General features: G+C 40.7%; 1 protein-coding gene across 1 annotated transcript in view; it reads left to right on the top strand.

Annotated features, from left to right (window-relative positions):
* The window catches only part of LOC309495534 (uncharacterized protein), a 40,620-nt gene extending 35,168 nt beyond the window's left edge, over positions 1 to 5,452 (top strand). The window contains exons 13-18 of the mRNA XM_082165315.1: positions 3 to 257; positions 350 to 592; positions 676 to 778; positions 947 to 1,040; positions 4,535 to 4,743; positions 5,032 to 5,452. Coding sequence (XP_082021441.1) covers positions 3 to 257; positions 350 to 592; positions 676 to 778; positions 947 to 1,040; positions 4,535 to 4,726 — 887 coding nt within the window. The 3' untranslated portion in view covers positions 4,727 to 4,743; positions 5,032 to 5,452. The remainder of the gene's footprint in view (positions 1 to 2; positions 258 to 349; positions 593 to 675; positions 779 to 946; positions 1,041 to 4,534; positions 4,744 to 5,031) is intronic.
* Positions 5,453 to 14,757: the final 9,305 nt, after the last annotated feature.

Here is a 14,757-nt window from a genome sequence, read left to right as displayed (position 1 = left end):
AGATCCTCCCAGGAACGTCTCAGTGTTGATAAGTGGATCTGGTGTAATAGTGGAGGGAGATTCAGCGACTCTGAACTGCATCAGTGACTCAAACCCTCCTGCAGAAATCAGCTGGATTAAAGGAAGAACGATTGTAGGATCTGGAAGAATCTTCAACATCTCAAAGATCAGCTCTGATGACAGTGGAGAATACAAGTGCAAGTCCATCAATGAACATGGAGAGAAATACTCTGATAATGTGACTTTTAACGTCATGTGTGAGTTAATGATCACCTGCACAATGTTCAAAAACTTCAAATTCATAGTTTTCTAATATTTGTTGTGAATTTTCATTTTTGTCCTGTTTTAGATCCTCCCAGGAACGTCTCAGTGTTGATGAGTGGATCTGGTGTAATAGTGGAGGGAGATTCAGTGACTCTGAACTGCATCAGTGACTCAAACCCTCCTGCTCTGAACTTCAGCTGGTTTAAGGAGAATGAAACCTCAGCTGTTGGATCTGGACAGAGTTTCAGTGCACTACAGAGTGGACGCTTCTACTGTAAGGCTCACAATCAACATGGATCTCAGAGATCAGACGCTGTAACTGTCACAGGTGAAGCTTTTATTAACACACTCCTGTATCTTCACATCATTCATCAGTTTGGAGAGTTAATCATGATGATCTTCCTCTTTCAGTTCATCATGTTGCTGGTGGGAATGTGATTGTGATCACAGCGGCATCTGGAGGATTATTCATCATCATCATCATCATCATCTTCATCATCATCCTGTTTATAATGTGAGCTCAATAAAAAAAACTGCAGTGATTGTACAAGTTCACTTTTGGTCTGATGTAAAAGGAAATTATTCATTTGTGTTTTATTAGTAATATTCAAAAACAGCATTCATATTTTCATTTAAATTGATACATTTATCCATATGTTGTTAATGTCTGTGATTATAACAGAAAGAAACGAAGGAGTGTTAAATCTGAAGATCTCACAGTGAAAGATGTAAATCTGAACATGATGGCAGAAGAAACAGAGGATCCACGTACAAAGGCAAGTTCTTGCAATAGTCTTTAATGAAGAAATAACATAGGCAGTGTGTCATGCAACGACACAGAACTGGAATAAACTCACAGTCAGTGAACTTTACAGTAGGTCAGCAGAAACGGAAGACTCTTGGTGATAGTTTGCAGAGCTGGTAATTCACGTAGGGCCATGGGCGTCAGTTTGGTTTGAAATGTGCTGGGGATTTTTTTTTTTTTTTTTTACGCGGGTCATGTTTTGAAAGACGATGTCCTGTAGCTTACTAATGTAATACACATGTTTAATAAAAAAGCGTTGCTAACACAATGCTAAATCATAAATCAGATGTATGAACAATAACATAACGATGTCCAGCAATCAATTTAAATAGTACATTGGGTTTAATTTGTCGTTTAATGAGGTCTAATATATGTTGTTAGTGGTGAGAATTTTCACGTCATTAAATACATAGATCCGACTAATTTAAGCGTGTATTTAAGTTGTCCAGTGGCAGAACTTTTGCCAAGCATGTCAGAGCTTCCGGGTTCTAATCCGCACTCATATATATATATATATATTTTTTTTTTAGCAAAACCGATTATGTTTATCAGTGGTTGTATATCAGGAAGGGACTATTTTTGTTTGCATTTTGTTTTGTAATTTCACCGGAATGAATAGAGAGTCTCCACAACGGATTGAAGCGTGCGCCCGAGTGAAGACTGTGTGCGAGCCACAAGAGAACACAGTATCCGCGCCACTGAACGCAGCGGCAACGAGCACTTTGATCACTTGATTTAAAAAACAACACATTTCAGCGCTAGACAGGGTTGCCAGGTCCCAGAAATATTTCCAGCCCAATGACAACTCAAAACCTGCCCAAATGGAATGAAAACTAGCCCAATTTTCCAGTGTCCAATCAGATTAGACAACGGCTGGATTCCCACAAAGGGCCTTAAAGGGATAGTTCACTTTGAAATAAAATTTTGGTATGTTTTAGCTTACCTCAAGGGCATCCAAGATGTAGGTGTCTTTTTTTCCGCAGTAGTTTCAATTTTGATATTTTTAGGTCAAACCGTTCTTGTCTGTCAGTCATATAATGCAGGTCTATGGTCACTATCTCAAAGAGCATGCACAGAGTCTAAATTAAAACAATTCCCCATCGTCCAAATTAAACAATTCCCCATCGTAAGTACACATTGATGGCCTAAGACACGAAACGAGCGGTTTGTGTGAGAAAACGAACAGTATTTATATCGTTTTTACCTCTTGAACACAGCCACGTCCAAGTGATCTGAGGGCGCGCGTGGAGACGCTGGGTGGCATTTGAAAACCAACTGTAGGTCTGAGAAACCATGTACTCAGCATTTCTGGGGAGGACACTGACGGCTTTTGATGCACAGAGCTGAAGAGAATGGCACACACACTCTATGTAGACAATATGAGGATTGCGGTCACGGAATTTCTGTAGCACTGAATTATGTGGCCCACACATTGTGTTACAGCCATCAGTTGCAAGACCGATGCAATACAGTATGGACAATTTGTTTTCATCCAGGAATTTGAATTAAGCATTTGATAAGGTCAGTGAATCACCAGCTACTATATTGATCATTCCTGCAAAAGTGCTAATGATTCGTGAGAGCTTTTTGCTGTAATATCTGATGACTATACACGGTTGTTTTTTGGTCGTGACATCAGTGCTCTCATCAACAATAAGAGAGTATGGTCCACTTCCTACATCCTCCAGAAGGTCTTCATGTACTACTGGTCCTATCACTGAATTAATTAGTGCTGTGCATTTCGTTCTATGTAAACTAATGCCTTTTTAAAAATTTCTTCCACAACACTTCCTAAGTGGTCAACAGTTGAAGTGCTTGAGTGACAAGCAACGTGGGCAGCCAGCTTCAACTCTGCCTCTTTCACAGGTACATTATTTCTTAGAAAGGAACTGCCTGTGTCAAATAATGTTCTGGCATTTGAGAAAGGAGACGCATTTTTGTAATGTTTTTCAGTCGCAGCATGAGCTACCAGACCACCGTGGTGAGCTCTTACTTACACCGTGGTGAGCTCTAAGTGTACTTCGAACACTTCGAATCCACTCCTTTAATCCTTTCTCTGTCGCCCATTCTTTGTGATACTTCTTCTTTCACACTTTCCCCATTTACCTGACATTTTAGAATGCTGCTTGTTCATCCACGGACAACCGAACCGACGCTTCTACAATGCTCTCATGTGAGTGATGTGATGATGCTTGATCTGTGATGTTGAGTCAAAAGCACATGTGACACTCTTACTTGCGTCTCGCGAGCAGCAGCAGTTGTTGCCAAGTATTCATTCCTGGGATCAACACCCACTAATAAAAGGTTTTCATTTGATCATTTTATCTTTGTCTACAATTTTTTTATTTTTTTTTTTGCGGCCGCGGCACATTATAAATGTAGCCCAAAAAAAACGCTACCCGCGACTCTGTAATTTTTCCTGCAACCCCTTTTTTAAAATAGCCCAATTGTGCGGGAAAACCGCTACCCTGGCAACCATGGCGCTAAATCGCCTCTTATTTAACAAACAAACAAAATGAATACTCTGCTAGTTAACTGGAGATGTTTTATTTATTTGTATTGGTTCGTGCCGCGAGATGTTTCAAAAGTGGTTGGGACAATATCGACCGTAGCAAAAAGTGGTGGGGACGTCATGTCCCACCCGCAAATTACGCCTATGCGTAGGGCAGTAACACAGACCTTGTAAGTGGCCACAAAGCTGCAGATAGAAAACAGTAGAAGGCCAGCAGGGTGACAGGGCAGAGAAAGCACACAAGACGAGCACAACTCCTCTAGACTAGACATGATAACACAAGCTAAATCTTCATGGAGATAACATAAAACACAGGCATGACTCACGTACACACGTAATAATCCGACCAAGAACAAACGAGAAAGTAATGAGTCTAAAGTGAGAACAGGTGTCACAGAGAAGCAGCGAAAGCGCTAATTACAACGATGAACAGGAACATAGACAGGCAGAGAGAGAGAGAGAGAGAGAGAGAGAGAGAGAGAGAGAGAGAGAGAGAGAGAGAGAGAGAGAGAGAGAGAGAGAGAGAGAGAGAGAGAGAGAGAACAAACCCAGCTCATGACACATGACTTCACAAAAGCAGAGAATGAATCGATTAGCTGTTATCTGTGTTTCAGACTGTATGGGAAACTAACATTATCAATTGTTAGTCTTTATCAATACTATCCAGTAAAAACATTCATAAACTAATATTTCTTTCTTTTTAGACCAGTGATTCTCAAACTGTATGTACAGCGCCCTCAGGTGGTGTGACACATGAAGAAAGAAATCACTTTTGACATGAGAAAAAAAATCACTTATTTTTTACATGGTTTCGTTAAAATTTCTGATATAGTTACAGTTTTAATATATATTTATTTTCTAATAATGTGATAATCATTAGTATGTTTACAATCAGTTTGATTATTTCACTTCTGATACTCATTCTGTCCTTTTCTTCTCCTGCAATCAACAAGCCTCTTTCTGAACTGGATTCAGCCAATGACGCTCTGTATACCAGTGTGAAACCCAGAAGATTCAGAGGAAAAACTCCTGAATCCAGAGATACTGAGGAGATCCTGTACACAACTGTCCAATATCACAGAAAGACAGAGACTAAGAGAGCAGAGGAGAATGAATGTCAATATGATGATATAAGAGTTCATTAGCCTGATGCTGCAGTGAGGTGAGAAAAACAACTTAACCAGCTTAACCAATATCAATTTAAGTACTAACTTTACCAGTACCAACTTAACCAGTGCAACTTAACCAGCACCAGCTTAACCAGTACCAATTTAACCAGTACCAGCTTAACCAGCACCAGCTTAACCAGTACCAACTTAACCAGTACCAATTTAACCAGTACCAGCTTAACCACTAACTTAACCAGTGCAGCTTTACCAGCACCAGCTCAACCAGCACATGTTATATCAGCTATAATATTTTTGTACTCCTGTTTATTTTGATTGTTTAGGCGATCAACTGTTCAGACTGAGGAAGATTCATCAGTGATCTACAGCAGCGTCAAATTAGTGACAGAAGCCTGTGTTCAGATATCATTCTAGACTAGAAAATGGATTATTGTATAGTTGTGGAATAATTTACCCATCTGTTCAGACCACAACCAATACAAACATGTTCATCACCCACATTAAGACTCATTCGTTCTCTTTGACCCTTTGTGAGAGAGTGACAGTCATTGTGGTCTGGACTGATGTAAAGTCTGTTTCTTGTGTATTTGATGCTTTGGTTACTTTGTTCTATATATATATACAGAGGGGAGAACAAGTATTTGATACACTGCCGTTTTTGCAGGTTTTCCCACTTACAAAGAGGTCTGTAATTTTTATCATAGGTACTCTTCAACTGTGAGTGACAGAATCTAAAACAATAATCCAGAAAATCACATTGTATGATTTTTAAATAATTAATTTGCATTTTATTGTATGACATAAGTATTTAATCACCCACCAACCAGTAAGAATTCCGTCTCTCACAGACCTGTTAGTTTTTCTTTAAGAAGCCCTCCTGTTCTCCACTCATTACCTGTATTAACTGCACCTGTTTGAACTCGTTACCTGTATAAAAGACACCTGTCCAACTCAATCAAACAGACTCCAACCTCTACTGTTTCTACAAAAAAAAAAAAAAAACCTTATATCAACTATAAATTGTAACTGATCAGGTTGTTATAGTCACTCATTTAAGTTGGTGTGTGTGCGCGTGTGCGTGTGTGTGTGTGTGTGTGTGTGTGTGTGTGTGTGTGTGTGTGTGTGTGTGTGTGTGTGTGTGTGTGTGCGCATCTATTCTTACCTATATGAATACCACAGCAGCAAAAACAGTTTCTGATATAAAATGAACATCTACTTACAGGTAGTTTTCAAGCTGTCCGTCCAAGAGCTTCTGATGCATTGAAGATCTGCTATTTGAGTCCTGCTTAGTCATTTCAAGTGCAAAAAAAGGAAAAAACGGATACACCAAAACACACTCCCTCTGATCTGTTTTTTTTCACAAATGAAAGCTTGCACTAAGTCAATTTACTTTCGAATCTCTATTTAACATTTGAGTTTTTTCAAATGGTATTTGAGGACATACACATTACATCTCTATTTAGTGCACCAGTGAAAAGAATGAAAGCGCTGAGACTATTGAAAGTCCTCAAAGAAAATGAAAGCACAGGGTTTTTATGTAAAGTGTGTAGATCATACACCGGTTAGTATTTGTGGTGGGGAAAGTATAGGCCCGACCCCTTATAATTCTAAAGACACATACACACACTCATATGCATTAGCAAATACACACTCCCTGGTTCCTAACAGTATATAATCTCTGTTTAGTTTTATTTATGAGATGATGAAGAAACTTATTTTGGTCTCAGACTGATACGTTTATTTAGAAATAAATACGAATTCATGTAAGAAATTATTTGAAAAAATCAATAAATAAAGTAAATTTTATACTAAAAGCAGAAGATGGATCTGAGGACTGGTTTTTTTCTGTGAAAAAGGCTTCGGCCAAGGTCCTGATGCCACTAGTGTCAGACCTCTGAGGGCAATCCCGATCGGGATGGAGCGGTGTACATCTCAGTATACGGTGCCCGCCCCACCTCAGTGCCCTCAGGAGGCCGTTCTGCCAACCTCGCCAACCTTGGTGCCTCGGGGCGCAGCGGTCTCCAGCGAGCACATGGCTCAGTGTCACCACGACAGTGTTAAACTCGCACCCTCTGAGGGGGGTTCAAAAACAGTCAGTTTGGTTGTTTCCTGCCAGGATGCTTCAGGTCACCGAAGTGGCTGTTACAACAACACCAGAGGCCCTTAGTAGATTTTCTGACAGAGTGGAAGAATCTGCCGAATATATATCTCCATGGGTCCTGCAGATAATAGAGAGAGGTTACAGAATCCAGTTTCGTTCTCCTCCACCTCGTTACAACGGGGTTCTACTCGTGTTAATACATCCCAAGCAGGCTCTGGTGATGGAGCAAGAAGTAGAGTCTCTATTAGCGAAGGGAGCTATAGAGCAGGTGTACTCACCCGACAGAGAATCAGGGCTTTACAGCCGCTACTTTATTGTTCCGAAAAAGGATGGGGGGTTACGTCCCATTTTAGATCTTCGTCTGTTGTATCGTGCAGTCATGAAACTCAAGTTCAAGATGCTCACACTCAAAAACATTGTGACTCAAATCAGATCCGAGGACTGGTTTGTCACAATAGATTTAAAAGGCGCTTACTTCCATCCTCCCTCAACAAAGGAAGTTTCTGAGGTTTTCTGTTGGGGGCCAAGAATACCATTATCGGGTGCTTCCATTCGGTCTAGCTCTATCACCCCGCACATTCACAAAGTGCATAGATGCATCTCTGGCCCCGCCAGGCTGTGGGGCTATGCATTCTGAACTACAATGATGACTGGCTGATTCTGGCGGAATCAGAGCAGTTAGCGGTTCGGCATCGAGATGTTGTCCTCGTTCAGATGAAGAAATTGGGGTTGAGACTCAATGCTAAGAAGAGTGTGCTTTCTCCACTACAGATAACCACTTTCCTTGGTGTGGTATGGGATTCAGTCATGATGCGAGCCACACTATAGCCCGTTCGTGTAGCTGCTATCCTCACAGCCACAAAAGAGTTGAAGCTAGGCCAGTCACGCACTGTGAAACAGTTTGAGAAACTGTTGGGCCTCATGGCAGCAGCGTCCAATGTGATACCCTTTGGCCTACTGTACATGAGACCCTTGCAGTGGTGGCTCAGAACCAGAGGGTTCTCCCCGAGGGGAAACCCACTTTGTTCAATCAAGATTACGCGGCGGTGTCTCTGTGCCTTGGTTATATGGAGGAAATGCTGGTTCCTTTCCCAGGTCCTGGTGTTGGGAGCTCTTTGCCATCGAGTTGATATCTCAACAGATGCTTCCCTCACCGGCTGGGAGCGGTAATGGGAGGCCATTCATCCCAGGGCCTGTGGAGGAGTCATCATCTTTTTTGGCACATAAATTGCCTGGAGATGATGGCAGTCTTCAATACATTGAGACATTCCTCCCAGACCTGAGGGACCATCATGTGCTTGTCCGTACAGACAACACATCGGTGGTCTCTTACATAAATATGTAGGAACAGACATCCTGTTGAGGCAGGGGCTGAGGCCCGGGGAATGGAGGCTCCACACTGAGGTGGTGGAGCACATTTGGGGGGTTTATGGCCAGGCACAAGTGGATCTCTTCGCGTCTCAGGATACGACGCACAGTCCACTTTGGTTCTCCCTCACACACCCAGCTCCCTTGGGGCTGGACATTGTCGTATGGACATGGCCGAGGCTACGTCTGTACATCTTTCCCCGATTACTCTGCTCCCAGGAGTTCTGAAGAAGGTCCGCCGGGATGGAATAATTATACTACTAGTAGAACCGTACTGGCCGAGCCTACTGGTTCTCGGACCCGGTGTCTCTCCTCGATGGCTCTCCCTTGGAGATTCCAGTCAGAAGGGACCCTCGGTCTCAAGTGGACGGCGTGATCTTCACCCAGCCCAGAGATTTGGATCCTGTGGGTTTGGCCGGATGTAAAACCGGATGTCCTTTATCCTTTCCTGGTCGTCATGTCACCCTCCAGTGACGCCCACTCTCGCCATTGGACTAGTTGACACAAGTGCTTCAGGCGCAATCACGCAGGAGCGTTCCCAAAGCGTCATCGACGCATCGTCTCGTTCCCTTCTCAGGGAACTAGGGTTACAGTCGTAACCTGACAGGATTATCTGATCAGATGTTCCTGTGGTGTGTGAGGTGTGTTAAAAGTGACTGGATATGCTCTGAAGAACGTCGGAGCCACCATGATCACGAATAATCCTGATGTGTGGGGGAACCCCGAGGACAAAACATTAAAAAAAATTTTTACTTTTTTTTTTTTTTTTAAACTGATGCATTCAAATACTGATAAAAAAAAGTATATTTTTGCTTTCCAAGCTTGTGCCTAAAACTGAAGACCAAAAATACTGAAAAAGAATATTATATTGGAACAACATGAGGGTGAGTAATTACTCACAGAATTTTCATTTTTGGGTGAACTAACCCTTTTTTTTTCTTTTTTTTTCAGAAAACAATGATTGAAACTTTACGTAACATTTCTCATCCGCTCAAACACTTTCTGCTTACTTTGCTTTCGATCTTTTCCTCCATTCTTGCATTCTTCAACAACTCTGTGTTGGAGGTCTCGATCTGTTATTAATATTTCTGCATACATAAAAGTTCCCTGATTCCATTATTAGCTCAAACTCACAGTCTTACAGTGCAGTACAGTATGTGTTCACAGATGAGGTGTGATCTTTAAGATGTGTGCTGTGTTTTTAAATAGTACCAACACAAGAAGTGGTTTTTATTAGATCAGACACAGATAAATCTAGAATTCATTCTCACTCTGAAACTCTGTATGCTTACACTACTGTATGATTGAACACATATTGCATATTATTCAACCTCATATATTCAAAGCATTGTGGAGTTTTCCCTGTGATCAAGTTAGCATCTACAACGTCCAACAAGAGGAATCTGTGATCACCTAAACTGACTCAAACACCCTAAAACAGGCCAAACTGGACCTGTGTGTTGATGACCATACACTGGAAGTGAATGATGATTTACATTGCTGTCATGTTCAGGAACAGAGAGGATGATGGGAAATAGAGATTGTGCGATGAGGACTTCCTGTTATTAAACACAAGTGTGAAACAACAGGATATTCACATATTCATTTTCTCAGTAGACTGTTCTGCCATTTTCACTATGATGGTATAAATAAATTAAATAAGTAAATAAATAACCCTTTAACTTTGAGTTTAAATCTGAAAGGTAGAAGCTTAGAAGATCCTACATTTCTCCAAGGACAGTGAATACGTGTTTTGAGTGTAAAACATCAAGGGGGAAAAAGACTTTCATCATATAAAACTAAAAAAAGATTATATCAAACTTATTAAGTAATTTTACCTTGCTGGAGAAATCAGGTTATATACAGACAGATATCCTTCAGTAAAACCTTGTTTTTCAGGTTGGCTGAATTCAGTAATAATCAGTCATTTTAAATCATTTAATTAATTTCAACAAAACCAGTTATTGTAGATTTTACTACATGAAGTACATTTTCTAAGTTGAACTGACAAAACATTTTTGTAAGTGTTGTTTGTGATTTTTATGTAGACTATTATCAAGAAACATTCAGGAACAGTGTGATGAAGACCAGCAGAAGAACACAAATGAGCCCGAGACACACTGTCATCAACACCAAACACCTGCTTCCTCCTGACAAACAGAGACAAAACACACACATATCAGTAAATAACAATTCACTCTATAGTAAAATATATAACTAAATATCAACCTTTGAAAGGGCTTTTTAAAGAGTTTTATAAATAACAATCATCAGAAATTAATATATGGCAAAACATGCAAACAAGAACATATGCTGTAAAAGTAAAAAGCAAAAACAATCTTTTTAAATAAATTTCAAATATAAACATTGAAGTATTGTTCATAAAGAACCATCATTGAAATTGTATGCAACATTTCCCAGTTCCTCAAACATTATCGCCACCATCACTGCTTCAGAATAAAGTTTGTACTTACTGAACTTTTGAGCTTTTCCTTCATCCTGGTGGTGATTTGGTGTTTGAGGTCCAGTTGTATCTTCAGCATCTCTTCAACGTCTGATTCCATTATTTGCACTTTCTTACAGTTACAGTACAGTATGTGTTGACAGATGAGCTTTGGTCTCTAGAATGAGTACAGTTTATTTAAACAGTACTGACCTACCTGTCCATATTTGTGCAAAATGAAATGATACCTAAGGCCTTGATTACTTGGAATGTTTCATTATTTACATAGTTTCCTTTACATAGTTTACATAGTTTTTGCTCTGTTCTAGGTGTATAGAAATGCTTGAGCTGTTGGAGGAAAATGACACAAACAAAAATTATAGGGAAACAAACTATGAAAAAACTAGTTTTCTCACCCTCATGTTGTTCTAAACCCGTATGAGTTTCTTTCTTTTGTTGAACAAAAAAGAAACCCTGCTGACTAGACCCAGACAGCAACATAGTGTCGGCCCAGATCCGGCCCACATCTGGTACATCTGGATTCCACACGTTCCAGATGTAGGCCAGATCTGGGCAGACACTATGTTGCTGTCTGGGGAGTGTACACCTTCTGTTGAACTAAAAATAAATCCTGCTGACTGGATGCACAGCCCTGTCCCAAATGGATCACTAAACACTTGCGGTCTTCCTCCGAGTCTACACTTTTGTGACGTAACAAAGCTTTGACTGTCGGGTAGAAGTCTGCTGTGGAGCTCGCTTCAGTCCGGGTTCAGCAAGAGTGTGAATCAAGGGTGCATTTTGGTCGCAAAGGGGGCATTCACATAGCCTGGTTCTACCAGACTCTCGTACATTTCATTTGTACAGAGAGTCTGGCCTCTCTCCATTGACAAGCGTTAACTTCCTTGTAGGCAGGTTTTCTGTTGAAGTTTAAAACTATTGGATCTGCCCAGAGCCACTCTGGATCTTTCACCAATCGCTAATGTTTGGTCGTGACGTAACCCTACAACTCAAACTAGCGCACGACCTCAACGTCATCGTTCTCAGCCACTCCCTCTGTTCGCTGATTGGACCGGTAAAAAAATGATCGGAGAAAACCAAAGAATACACCACAATCCCAGACGTAGTACTGAAGGGAAATAAAATTGAGCGGAAGTACGCAGGAGGGCGGAGCCAGGCTAGCGTTCACAAGCACCCTTCTGAAACCTAAAATTACAAATGGGACACCTTAAGGCAGGGATCGACAACCTATGGCATGCGTGCCAACAGTGGCGCGTGGAGGGATAATAAATTAATACAATAGCTAAAGGTTTAAGTATTTAATTTAAATAAAGTCCCTCAAACTTGCATATGGATGTACATTTTGAGGTAATAATTCCATATAGTCACAGCTTGTTTTATTAATTAGGAGCTATACATACTTATAAGTGTTAGATTTTAACCTGAATTAGAGCACATATCGGACAAACCATTCGTGCGACCGGAGGTGTGCGGTTCTGTGATTATCCATCCGTGTGCCACAAGGTTGCTGACCCCTGCCCTACGGTCTCGTGGACTTAATGGACATGCATCCGGCGGCCATTGTAAGTCCAGAAGAGCACATGAAGTGTGACATTTGGGACAGGGCCTACATATGTGCAGACTTGCTCCCTTAATCAAAATCAAGGGGTCGAGGGTCTGTCCATATAAACTTTCCTCATCCACTTGACGAAGAAAAATGGACTTCAGCAATGGCAGACGAGATTACACTATAGGGGAAGTGCTTATAGAGAAGTGTGTGTGTGTGCGTATGTTATAGGGAAGTTTAAAATGAAGTGAAATGCAGCTCTAGAATTCAGCATGCATTTGCATTTTGTTGCATTTTGTTGATTTTTACCATTGTTGAGATGGATTTGCTGCAGTTTCATAGGGTTGATAATGTAAAATATAAAGGTAATAATGACACAACAGACCCATAATTAGTGATTAAATACAATCAGTGAATCGTGATGAGTATCTCATCATTTAAAAAAGACCAACACCTGCTGATCTCATTGTTTTGCAACGACATATGCATTGTTACAAAGAAAACCTTATGTGGGTCAAGAGCACAACTAAAGCAAACACTGATCTCTATGATGGTACGTCAAACGAAATAATAAAACATCAACATCTAAACCTCTGTTAATCTCAATAAGAACTTCTGTAGACATCTGACAGAAATAAGGTCCAATTGGTTAATAATACGTGAAATAAGTAGATTAATCATCCTCTTCTGAGTTTTTGAGAGATTTAGGGTTTGTTTAGTTTACACAACACCATTTTCAACTAAAAATGTAAAACTTTTTATGCATTTTGGTCGTTCATTTACACGACAACAGCGTATTGGGATCCTGAAAACACAAAGTTTTTGAAAACGGTCTCCATGTAAACGACAAAAAAAAAACGTGAATCTGTGGAAATTACATAGACAGTATATAAACTGGACACAGCGACCGCATAGGTTTCAACGGAGAAAAGTGAAGTCAATTAGAAGCTCTCACTTCCTGATGGCTGAGCGTACTGCGCAGACTAAAACTGAGCTTGACAACGTAGATGTGACGTGAGGAACCCGTCTGTCTTCTAGTAGCTTTGCCAAGAGAAATCTGAATCATTCCCTTCTGAAACTTGCAGAGACGGAGAGTGTGAGTAGGAGGTGTCCATGAGCTAGAAGCAGGAGCAACTTTTGCTAAGTATTCTGATGAATTACTTTGTCATTTTGCCTCCACGTCCCCCCGGATTGCCCGTGAGCTTCTCCTCCTGTCCATACGGTAATTTCTCTACTGTGTGACAGAGAGTCGCATGGTTATGACGCAATCGTTAGCCTATTTTTACAAAAACTGCATCTACGGGGCCATAAACGTAAGATACAAGGTAATGGAGCCTTTTATACATTGTCGTGTTTCTTTAGAAATAAATAATGGACAAATGGAGTCTTTAAACGCCTCAGATGTAAAGTTATTCGCTGTCAAAGTGACGCCAAAAGGAATGGGAGTCAATGGAATGCTAACAGCAGGTGGAGGTCCGCTAATCAATGGCGGCGCCCGGGGAAGCTTCAATGTTTTCCGAAACACTGCCCCCCTGGAAAATTATGACATCATTCACATGCGTATTACATGTTAAGTCTATAGTGTTTCATTGCCATCTAATGGCCTGGCAGCAGAATACAGCGTTTTTAGTCGTTTTTGCGGATCCGTGTGAATGGGGATCGTTTTGACAATGGTGTCGACTGTACATGGAAAACTCAAAGGAAAAACTTCTCTGTTTTAAGCATATCATTGTTGTGTAAACTTAAACCCTTAATGTCTTCTTTTCTCTTCAGATGATTTCATCTAAGGCTGTGACAGAAGTCAGTTGTAGTTCTTGTGTTTCTGCTCATCTCTTTTTTTTCTGTACTTCTTAACAGCAGGTGTTCATCACTAATGCACAATCATCACTTAATTAATCACCTAATTATCTCATTAACTTTAACTCTGCTTCAGCTACTTTCAAACTCTAATGCCTGGGACACATTAGACAATTTTCAAATCTTAAGTGATCTAAAACTGTGGGAGAGCGCAGACATAAGGGCAGTTTCAATTATAATCCTCTGAATGCACACACTAGAAGATTCGTCCAGACCGTAAGACCACACACCTGTTGATTGTAGTAACATTAGGCTTGTTTGAGATGCGCCTCACCTCACCTGAAATTCATCCGAGAGTAGGCGGCTGCAGTGAGAGGAGGAGTGAAAAAATATATTTTTAGAAATATGACAACAATCACATAACCCACAGAAAGATCCCACTGTCAGAGTTTGGGAATATTAATATATCATTTATACACATAAACACGTGATATCAGAGTGTTAAAATCAAAACATTTTAAAAGAGAACAATACATCATGGTCGTTTAAATCAATGAGCATTAAGCTGTGTCGTCAGCAAGTCGTTTCCCATCATGCTTTTGAGTAACGCAGTCGGTGGAGAGCAACTGCGCTCGACTGCATAATCTGACATGGCAGCTTCGCCGTTGCAAAAGTTATGTAGGACACATCAGCATGACATCAAAGCAAGACAGCCCACACTCATGCATCTCATGGTGACCAGTTCTGTGCAGATTAACTTTACATTTTGTTTGGCT

This window comes from Leuciscus leuciscus (assembly GCF_965113295.1).
Source record: "Leuciscus leuciscus genome assembly, chromosome: 3".
In the NCBI taxonomy this organism is placed as follows: domain Eukaryota; kingdom Metazoa; phylum Chordata; class Actinopteri; order Cypriniformes; family Leuciscidae; genus Leuciscus; species Leuciscus leuciscus.
This window is presented reverse-complemented; position numbering and strand designations above follow the sequence as displayed.